At 35.6% G+C, this 11301-nt stretch overlaps 1 protein-coding gene across 3 annotated transcripts in view; it reads left to right on the top strand.

Annotated features, from left to right (window-relative positions):
• Positions 1-11301, top strand: part of THADA (thyroid adenoma associated) — a 359044-nt gene that overhangs the window by 49915 nt on the left and 297828 nt on the right. For all 3 annotated transcript variants that reach the window (XM_011935906.1, XM_011935908.1, XM_011935907.1), the window contains 4 exons: positions 770-905; positions 1185-1321; positions 2952-3110; positions 4791-4948. In XM_011935906.1, coding sequence (XP_011791296.1) covers positions 770-905; positions 1185-1321; positions 2952-3110; positions 4791-4948 — 590 coding nt within the window. The remainder of the gene's footprint in view (positions 1-769; positions 906-1184; positions 1322-2951; positions 3111-4790; positions 4949-11301) is intronic.

Raw genomic sequence — 11301 nt, forward strand, 5'->3', positions numbered from 1 at the left:
CTATACAGTGAACTATTACTCATCTAAAGGAGAGTGAAGTATTGATACATGCTGCAGCATGGATGAACTTTGCAAACATTATGCTAAGTGAAAGAAGCCAGTTCTAAAAGATCACATATTGTGTGATTCCATTGTGTGAAACTAGGCAACCACTAGTTTATTTTCTGTCTATAGATTTGCCTACTCTGGACATATCATATAAATGGAATCACACAATATGTGATCCTCTAGGGCTGGAGAAGGGTAGAGGTGCAAGGAGAGCAGTGACTGCTAACGGGTAAGTTTTCTTTTTTTTTGGTTTGGTGGCAGGAGGGCAGTGAAAATGTTCTAAAATTAATTATGGTGATGGTTGTACACATGTGACTAGTAAAAACTATTGTATACTTCAAATGTATGAATTTTGTGGTATATGAATTACTTTTCAAAAAAACTGTTCTTTTTTTTTCTTTTTTAATTTGAAAGCCATCTGTCCATTGAGCAGATGCCACATCAGCCTCGGGTTTGATATCCTAGTGAGAGGATGTTTAGGAGGAAGGACTAAGAGTGAATGTTGTAATGGATACAGGCAGTTTAGGGAAAGACACTCAGTTCTGCCTTAACTAGAAATGAGCAACCCTGTTGGATAACCTTGAAAGATCTCTTTTTGATTAAAAAAACTCTAGTGTAAAGTTCATTTGAGTTGGGCATATTAATGGGAACTGTTCTGCTGTTCGTACATTTACAAATGTTTTAAAATTGACATTACTTTGATTTTGTTTGCTTTTTCTAGTTATCAAATGCTTGATGGAAAATCTTGAGGAAGAAGTATATCAGGCTGAAAATTCTCTGCTTCAGGCAGCAGCATCATTTCCAATGTATGGGCGAGTCCACTGTATAACAGGAGCTTTGCAGAAGTTATCTCTAAAGTAAGGATTTCTATAGCTACCTTCCTGTCTCAGAAATCCATTCATTTCTGAGCTTTAACCTCTTGTTGGAATGTGTCCTGGGAAAGGCATGCAGTCTATTGCTTTGAATAAAATTGAAAATCAGATTTAAAAACATACATATCTGTGTGTATTTTTTGTCTCACATATTTTATATATTGAACAGTTTTGAAACACAAATTCAACTCCTTTTATCTAATTTTCATTTTTAAAATGTGATTTTTGCTTTTAGTATAAATATCCCTAATGTTCTTGTTGCAGCAGCCTGCAGTTGGTGAGCGAGTGGAGACCTGTGGTAGAGAAGCTCCTTTTGATATCCTACAGGCTTTCCACTGTGGTGTCTCCAGTCATTCAGAGCTCATCCCCTGAAGGCCTCATACCAATGGACACTGATTCAGGTTAGCAAATGAAGAAGGCAGGCTAGAGTGCTGTGGTTTGATTATTATGTCTTTACCTCTTTTTTCCTAAGTATTTCTTTGGGGAGATATAAAGCTAAATTGAGGAGAAAAGAATTACTATTATTTGTGGCATTTCTGCCTTTTAGCAATAGTTTTAACTATTAAAAAGTAGCAAAAAAAAAAAAAAAAATCAAACCAGGGGATGAGCCAGGTATCTCCTACCCCAGGGTAATTGAGTTATATAATACTATATAAGTTGAGCATCCCAAATCTGAAAATTGGAGATATGAAATGCTCCAGAATTTGAAATTTTTTGAACACCAATAGGATGCTCAAAAGAAATGCTTATTGGAGCATCTGGATTTTGGATTTTCAGATTAGGGCTGCTCAGCTATTAAGTACAATGCATATATTCCAATATTCAAAAAAATAAATTCGGAACGTTTTTCGTGCTAAGCATTTCAGATAAGGGATACTTAACCTGTACTAAAATGGAGTGTTCCTTTTAATACACAGAAAAATCATGAAATATATTTATACTTTGTGTTGAAATAAAGTTTGTAAATGTATTTTAGAGTGGAAATGAGAGGCTTGTATTAGAAAACCTGAGTGTGTCATAAACACGCACTGTATCATACACTGAAATACCTTGGGCTGGTAATTAAGGTAATGTGGTAATTAAGGTAATTGTATTTCCCATAGTACCTAAATAATAGATGTAAATATAATAGATGTACAATAAATACTGGTTCTTTGATTTGTTAATTGATTTCAGATGATTACCCATGGCTAGTTTTGAAAATCTGAGCCTAACTCCTTACTACCTAGCCATCCATTCATTCCTTCAACTCATGTTCCTGAACCTCTGCCGTGAGCCAGTTTCTGTTATAGGCACTGGTCACTCAGTAATGAACAAAGTGTTGCATTCATGGAGTTTACATTTCCTAATCCAGTGAGTGCTTAGGGAATAAAAATAAAACTTAATGTAATATGAAGACTGTAAATCGTAATTAAGTCATATTACATAATGTGTTTCAAAGTTGTGGAGTCTTTATGATATTCCTGTCCTATAAAAGATTGTTTTTGTTGTTGATGGGTTTTTAAAAATGTCTTTGTACCTTTCTATCTTTAAACTTTGTTACCTTGTATTATAGATAGGGAGATAATCTCTTCTATTTTTTGTTTATTTATATTTTAAATCAAATATTGATTTTGTTCTACTTTTCTGTTGCCTGCTTCATTTTTCCTTCATAGAGAAATAGCATCTTAAAACTAAATTTATTGAAGTTTATTGCACTTCTTTGACATGATTAGCACCATATTTGAGATATTTAGACAACACTAGGAAAAGCAGTGTAGATGACATGGCAGCCTTTGTCCTGTGGACAGTTTCAGTTAGTTTTTTTTGTTGTGACATTTCAGTCTAAATTGCCATATTTTAAAAGTACACTCAAGCATCATGAAAACTCTATAAATAATTTTCATATTATCCACCCTGTGAGTCCCTTCCGATACAACTGATTATTAAGTATTGAAAATTATAGATTTTTTTGAGGTTGAGTATCCCCAAGGGAAATCTGACATGTGATGTGTTACTGGGGTTTCATGTACACTAATTTCTTTCCCTCAGAGTCAGCAAACCGATTACAGATGATTCTGAATGAGATTCAGCCTCGAGATACTAATGATTATTTTAACCAAGCCAAAATATTGAAAGAACATGATAGCTTTGATATGAAGGACTTGAATGCCAGTGTGGTGAATATTGATATTTATACAGAAATCAAAGGTAACTTGTATGAAGTGGATACTGTAATTCATGTTTAACAAGTAAAGTGTACAGAATGCCCTTTTTATATAGTAAATTAGAGGTTGCAAATCTGTGCAGAACATTTCTAGAAAATAAAGTTTTTTAAAGATTTGGTTTTGGGAAAGATTTGGGTTTAGGAATGCATTTATAAGACTTTTACCAGACTATTAGGTGCTGTTGTGCAGTGTACAAGCTGTTAGAACAAAAAACCTTGGAGTGGTGAAACCTGCCTTGACAGCCCAGGTGATGTAAGAGCAGTGCTATAATGAACCTGGGTTTGGGTAGCAGTCAACTTCTCCCAGCAATGTGGTTCGTTGTCTGCTGTGGGAGTTCTTCAAGTCAAGCAGGCTTTTAAAGGAAACAAACCTTATTAGTAAAATGGGAGCTGCTTTGTTGTATCAAGCCTCCAGAATTCGAGTTCTTACATCTTGTTTGATCATTAGTTGTTACTAAATTTTCTGTAGTGCTGTAAAATGGCATCAGAAGCAGCAATTTCTTAGTGATGTATTACATATTCTACATTCTCCACTAGGTGGGGATATTGTCTTGCAAAGAATTATCTCCAAATTACACAAAATAACATATAAATGTAATTATAGCCTATTGTAATAGTTTCAAACAACAGAGGTAAATATTTATTAAAAACAAATTAAATTCCTCCTAGGTTTCCTCTCCAATTCCATGTCTTCCCTCTTTAGTGCAATATATAATTTTATACTTATTCTATATATTTATGTGTATGTACACTTACCCATTTAATGCATTGGGCTTTTTAAATAAAAACACAAATGAGATTACCCTATAAGTACCTTTTTGTCAGTGTGCTCTTTTACTTAATATAATAGTTCATCTTGGATTTAAAAAAAATGTCAGTACCAAAATACTCCTAAAACTAGAATAAGAGAGTAAGTAAGGGTAATTATAGCTTATTGGCCACAGGAATTAAATATATTTTGAAAGATAATTTGTATTTTCCTTTGATTTTAAAAGTTATACTCTACTCCTTTACTAATGCAACAGACATCCTCACCAAAATAAATAAGGAATATATTTATTATAGACATCCATATCATACTTTATGACAGAGAGGCAGAGTTTGTTTAATCTTTGGAAATTAAAGATTAAACTTAAGTTTTGGAACAATGTTGTGTTTTATTTTAAAATTTAATTTGAAAATAATAAATTAAAATACTGGACCTGGCATGGTGGCTCATGTCTATAATCCTAGCACTTTGGGAGGCCCAGGCGAGAGAATCGCTTTAGTCCAGGAGGTGATGTGGTGAAACCCTGTCTTTACAAAAAAATACTAAAGTTAACTGGGTGTGGTGATGCATACCTGTATGCGGGAGGCTGAAGTGGAAGGATTGCTTGAGCCTGGGAGGTCATGGCTGCAGTGAGCCGTGAGCATGCTACTGTACCCCAGCCTGGGTGACAGAGCGAGATCCTGTCTCCAAAAAAGAAAAAAAAAACTTAGCATGATTTCTTCTCATAACACATGCTTGACAAATGTTAGCTTTTTTCCTTCTGAATAAATAGAACATGACAAATTGGGTTTGTTCAACCAGATTATTCGCGGGGAAATTATGAATAAGCTTGTTTTTAGAAACCTGGGATGTGAGTAATCAAGGTTGCAATAGTTGTGTTTTCTTTTTGTTTAAGGTAAAGAAGTAAAAACATGTGATGTAACCGCGCAGATGGTGCTGGTATGTTGTTGGAGAAGTATGAAGGAAGTTGCTTTACTTTTAGGCACGTTGTGCCAGCTTCTGCCCGTGCAGCCTGTGCCAGAATCTTCTGATGGATTATTGACAGTGGAGCAGGTAAGGCAGATGTTTATTCCATCATGTATAATTTCTAGTCAACCCATAAATCACAAACTTTTTTTATAACCCAACTTTAAAAAAGGTTTAAAATTTTTCTTGAATAAAATCATACAGATGTCAACTGAAGAAAGTTCATGGTAATTTAGAATGTTAGCCTTTATAATACATTTCAAAACTGTGGCATTTTTAGAAATATTTTTCTAAGGTATATAAATAACTGTAGATTTTACCTCACTTTTAACTGTAGTATTATCTCTAATTTTTATTTCTCCATTTTACATACACAGACTTAAACTTCAGCTTAAAATTGTCTGTTTAGTAAAACTCTGCAAATCTCTTTAAATTTTGGAAAGAAAAAAAAGCAACATGTTGGTTGATTATGGATCTCATGTTTTCCACTGCATTGATAGTAAAGTTGTAGTCTTGGTTTTTTTGGCTGACTTTTGTTTTAAGACCACAAAGTTAGTTCACCATCTGGAACTGTTAAAGTGACTTGAGTTCTGTGTTTACAAGAAATTAGCTTACCTCAAGCATTTCATTTGGAAATATTTTAGATTTATTAGATTTCTGTTTTTAATTGATTCCCTCTTCCTTTCCATATGGTTTTGACAAATCCATTTCCCACCATTTTTCAGCAAAGATACATAACATGTACTTTCATTTTTAACTTTTTAAAAATAAAGACAACTTTGTCCCTAGGGTGTTACAATTCAAGAACAAAACAAATATTGTAGTATGCTAATGCTGATTATTTCTATAATAACCACATGACTAGTTCCATGGAAATAATGCTAATGCTTTTTTTTCTCACACTCTGTGGCTTATGTTGCATGCATCTGGTTAACAGCTGGGCTTGTGATGTTGCAAGGCCCTGAGATGAAGAAAGGCAAAGGCTCACAAGACACTTCAGGCATCATTATGTTCCTTATTCTTTTCCAAATCAAACAGGCGTTAGTGTCCTAGAGTTATTTGCAGTCATTGCTGGTGACTGGCTATAGTGCCAATGCCAACATCTTTGCTGAGGAATCCAGCTATGATTAATGATTACTTCACTGATGTTCACTGTCTTGCTAAGAAGTAAACATGTGCTAGAGGCCTTTGATTTCCCAACTTCTCTTTCCAAGGACGAGTTAAAACATTTAGTTTTTTGAGATTGTTGGGTAGTGTTTAAAAAACAAATTAAGGGAAATGTATTTTGCTTTTACTGTAACTGAGAAAGACCTGAAAGCTTCCTATGAACGTTATTTTGCCTTGACACCTTCTACATAGCACCCAAATCTTATGTATTTAATTTATGTGTGACAACTATGATAAAATTGGGAATTAATGTAAAAGAGATATTTGTAAAAAAAAAAAAAAAACAATAATTATCACAAAAAGACAGGTTCTTATAAACCAAAGAATTCTTCCAGTGACTGCTTGAATAAAAAATAAGGTCCTGACTGTTTTTCTGTAAAACATTAGTTTCCATTCTAATGAGGTCCAGTCATTTTTCCATGTTGCCATTCACATGGTAACTTCACATACATAGGTGTGAGAAGAAACTGATGAGTGAATGAGTGATGAAATTTATATGTAGTAGCAGTATTCTAACAGTGAAACCCCGCCCTCTGTGAAAAACTTGATTCTTCATATTGCTGATTTTAACTAAAGAAATGTCTCGAGAAAACCAAACACCGCATGTTCTCACTCATAGGTGGGAACTGAACAATGAGATCACTTGGACTCGGGAAGGGGAACATCACACACTGGGGCCTATCATGGGGAGGGGGGAGGGATTGCATTGGGGAGTTATACATGATATAAATGATGAATTGATGGGTGCTGATGAGTTGATGGGTGCAGCACACCAACATGGCACAAGTATACATATGTAACAAACCTGCATGTTATGCACATGTACCCTAGAACTTAAAGTATAATAAAAATAAAAAATAAAAAATAAAAAAATAAAAAAGAAATGTCTCAGTTTAGGAGTCAATAAAAACCCAAAGTCATCAAGAAATTAGTGTTATTTACATTACTGAAGGATTTCTGCTTTTAAACATAACATTTTGCCCCATGAACTTCCTTTAAATTAATAATAAATATACTTAAATGTGTTTAAAACCTTTAAGAGTTAAAAATACAAATGACAGAGAAGAGCGTCATTTACATTGGAATGGCTGCGCCACACCTGAGGTATACCCTTCCAAGGGCGTAGTTGCCCTGGCAAAGCTAGATATGCTGTGCCTAGTGGCAAAACTATGAGTTTAAGAGTCAGATCTTAGGTGAATGTGACTGCCACAGACCTGAATACGCAGAGGCAGTGAAGTGACTTGCAGGCAGAATGCAACCCTAGTTACAGGGGAGAATGTGGAACTTACATTTCTTATTCTTCAAAGTAATAACTGTGATCTACTTTTCTCTCAATGGATGAAGAAAGCCATTCCGTACAGTCTAAAATACAATTCTATTCTATTTTGAAATTTGATGACTTGAATGTAGATGACAGTCCCTTTAAGATCATCCTCTCTTTACAGCTCCTTGTTTAAACGGGTGGCCTCTTAAATCCCCCATATAGGAATATAGTTTATAACAGGTAGGGAGATTACAATTTGGGGTTTTTTGTTGCTGTGTGGGGAGAAGAAATGGGGCTTGTTTATAATTCTGAGTTTTCAGTGTTGTATTCACAAACCATTAGAGCTGGAAAGATCATAGAGATGATGATATCCAGCTTTCTTGGACAAGAGGAAGCCGAACCCTGGATGTCACGTGGTTTGCCCGAGATTGCAAAGCTAGTTTGTGGCAGCTCTGGGACAGGAACCCAGTTCTTCTCCTTGCCAGCCTGTGTTCTGACATGGCACACTGCTGCCTTTGTTTTGAGCTGCTCATTTAATTTTTCTTTAAATTTAATTTTCTGTATTTCCCATATCCATGTAAATTTTCATAAGCATCAGGACAGTAAGACGACTTGCTACTGAACTTTTTCTCAAATGATTGATTCCCTAGAGCACTTCGTGTGAAGCAGTGTGCTCTCACCAGTTTCTCCAGGAGGAAAATGTGTTCACTCAGAGGCATGTCTGACTTTCCTCCTTTGCTGTGATTACATAATGAAAGGTTCTTTCATAGTGTCCCTGTACAAGAGGCAGAGATAAAACCAACTTTGAGGGATGTAAGTGGAGACCCTTCAAGAGTAAGCAGTACATACAACCTTGTCTCACAACTTCCTGACTGGTTGATGTGTGTGGAGTTTTCAAACTTGATGTTTTGCTGATGTAGAGCTTTTGCTTGTTACGTTTTGTTGGTTCTCTTTTCATGGGCTATCTGATACCCAGTGCCTACTGATTTTTTAAAACAGCTTCCTCCACCTGGAGTACTATATGAACTTAAGTTTGTATATATTTCTCTGATATTCCTAAAAAGAAACTACCAGGTAAATTTTTCATTCATGCTTTCCCCCTCCAGTAATTATCGCCACAGAAATCATGATTGCTAACTATTAGAAATTGCTAATTATAGAAATTGCTATTTTAAAACATTCTTTTTTACTTTTTTTTCTGAAGCAGGATCCCATTCTGTGCCCAGGCTGGAGTGCAGTGGTTCCATTTCGACTCACTGGAACCTCAACCTCCTGGGCTTAAGCCTCCCAAATATTTGGGACTATAGGTATGTGCTACTACTTCTGGCTAATTTTTATATTTTTTGTAGAGATGGGATCTCACCATGTTGCCAGGCTGGTTCTGAATTCCTGGACTAAAGCGATCCTCCCACCTTAGCCTCCCAAAGGGCTAAGATTACAGGCATGAGCTACCATGCCCGGCCTAAAAATTCTATGTTAGATTCTGTTGTAACTTTTATGATGCCCAGAGCTTAACTACATTGATATATTCCCTCAGTAGTGTCTTCTGTTATTATTTTAGATTTTCTGTAGTGAACTACAAATGGGATGTATGTTTATTCACAAGTCCTAAAGAAATTGCCTTTTGTATTTTCTTTTGCCAAAGTTTATTTTTTAGAAATTATAAATAATTTCATTGAATTGCACTCAATGCAAGTTCTCCATTTTTAAGCTTTGAAATGAAGTTGTGCATGTAACCACATCCTATTTATTGACAGCCTTACTACGAGGATATCGTGGGAAAATAAAGATGTACATAATATGTGGTTCTGTGACCTCAAAGGACTTAGAAATACAATGGGGATACCAGACAGAAATTCATTTTAAAAAGTCAGACTACAGGGCAACGGTTAACATAGCTCATGGTTAAGAATTTGCTAGAAAGCAAAGAATAAACATTCTGGTAAGATGATATCTGAGTGGTAGAAAATTATTACCTTTGTTGTTATGTAGAGGAACAGTGTTTGAGCTTTGAAGAAATCCCAAAAGTTAGTAAGAAATCACTGTAGGAGAGAAGGTACAGTTTAAAACATTAACTGTTTTACTGGAGTGTAAACTTTTGTAAAACATTCCATTTAACCAAAGTGAAATTAGAAGTGGCTGTGTCTTAGAGTCAGAATTCAAATTAAGGCTTAGGGATTAAGTCTCACTACTTTATAGTATAAAATAAAAATAAAATGGACATTTATTGTTTGCTACTCTTTGCCAGGTACTCTGAAAAACACTTAAATGCATAATCTTATTTATTTCTTGCAATAATCCTGTGAAGTAGGTTCTAGTGTTAGCTCCCTTTCACAAGTAAGAGAACTATATTTAATTACTTTGCATTCGTAGTACATTTCAAAATTTACCTTCTCTAGATAAAGGGTAGATTTAAAATATATTTATATTTGTTTTTTATGGGTTTTATGCTTTAGATGAGCATTTAGATCCCCTAATTAGTCTGTTGGTGAATTATAGGTGCCTGGAAACATGGCATGTAGCTTCTTCCCCTGTGGAAATTTATACCCTGTAAGTCCATGAAACATGTTAATTTTCCCTATAGATATACTTTTTATGAAAAGTTAGGAGCAGGATATGCTAATTTTAAAAAGATAAGTGGTTAGAATTTAAATTTCTGTTCTTTGAATTTTAAGAACAGAAATCACTGTATTGTTCTTGCATTTTGATCTTAATTTCCTTTATAAAAATCCTGAGATGTATGTTATTAAAAATTATTTTGTTGGAGGTAACACACTACCAGACTTCAAAATATACTATAAACCTGTAGCAACAAAAAAGTGTGGTACCAGCAGAAAAACAGACACATAGACCAGTGGAACAGAATAGAGAACCCAGAAATTAATGTATCTACAGCCAACTGATTTTCGATAAAGGCTCCAAGAACACTCATTGGGTCAAGGACTGACTCTTCAATAAATGTGCTGGGAAAACTGAGTATGCTTTCTTTATATGCAGAAGGATGAAACTAGACCCACGTCTCACTCTATATAAAAATCAACTCATAATGGGCGCAGTGGGTCGTGCCCGTAATCCCAGAACTTTGGGAGGCTGAGGTGGGCGGATCACGAGGTCAAGAGACCGAGACCATCCTAGCCAACATGGTGAAACCCTGTCTCTATTAACAATACAAAAATTAGCTGGGCATGTGGTGTGCACTTGTAGTCCCAGCCACTTGGGAGGCTGAGGCAGGAGAATCGCTTGAACCCAGGAGGCAGAGGTTGCAGTGAGCCGAGATTGCGCCACTGCACTCCAGCCTGGTGACAGACCGAGACGTGGTCTCAAAAAAACAAAAACAAAACCAGAAATCAACTCAAAATAGATAAAAGATCTAAATGTAAGACTCAAAACAATAAATGGTAAAGACTACTATAAAACTACTTGAATAGTGGTATTTATTCAGGACATTGATCTGGGAAAAGATTTTTTTCTTTTCCTTTTTTGTTTTTTTGAGTCTCGCTTTGTCACCCAGGCTGGAGTGCAGTGTCGCTGTCTCGGGTTCAAATGAACCTCTGCCTCCCGGCTTCAAACGATTCTCCTGCCTTAGCCTCCCGAGTAGCTGGGATTACAAACAAGTATGTCCCACCCTGCCTGGCTAATTTTTGTGTTTCTGTAGTAGAGATGGAGTTTCACCATGTTGGCCAGGCTGTTCTCAAACTCCTGACCTCAGGTGATCTGCTCACCGTGGACTCTCAAAATGCTGGGATTGGAGGTGTAAGCCACCACCTGGCCTGGGAAAACATTTTTATAAATAAGACCTTAAAAGCATAGACAACAAAAAATAAATGGAATTATATCAAACTAAAACCCTTCTGCACAGCAAAGGAAACAGCAGAGCCAAAGACAAACTCCAGAACGGGAGAAAAAATTTGTAAACTATTTATCTGACAGGATTAATGTCCAAAATGTATAGGAACCTCAAACATCTCAACAGCAAAAAAAAAAAAAAAAAATCAAACCAGGGGATGAG

The sequence above is a fragment of the Colobus angolensis genome, unplaced genomic scaffold (assembly GCF_000951035.1).
Source record: "Colobus angolensis palliatus isolate OR3802 unplaced genomic scaffold, Cang.pa_1.0 Scaffold15, whole genome shotgun sequence".
Classification (NCBI taxonomy): Eukaryota; Metazoa; Chordata; class Mammalia; order Primates; family Cercopithecidae; genus Colobus; species Colobus angolensis.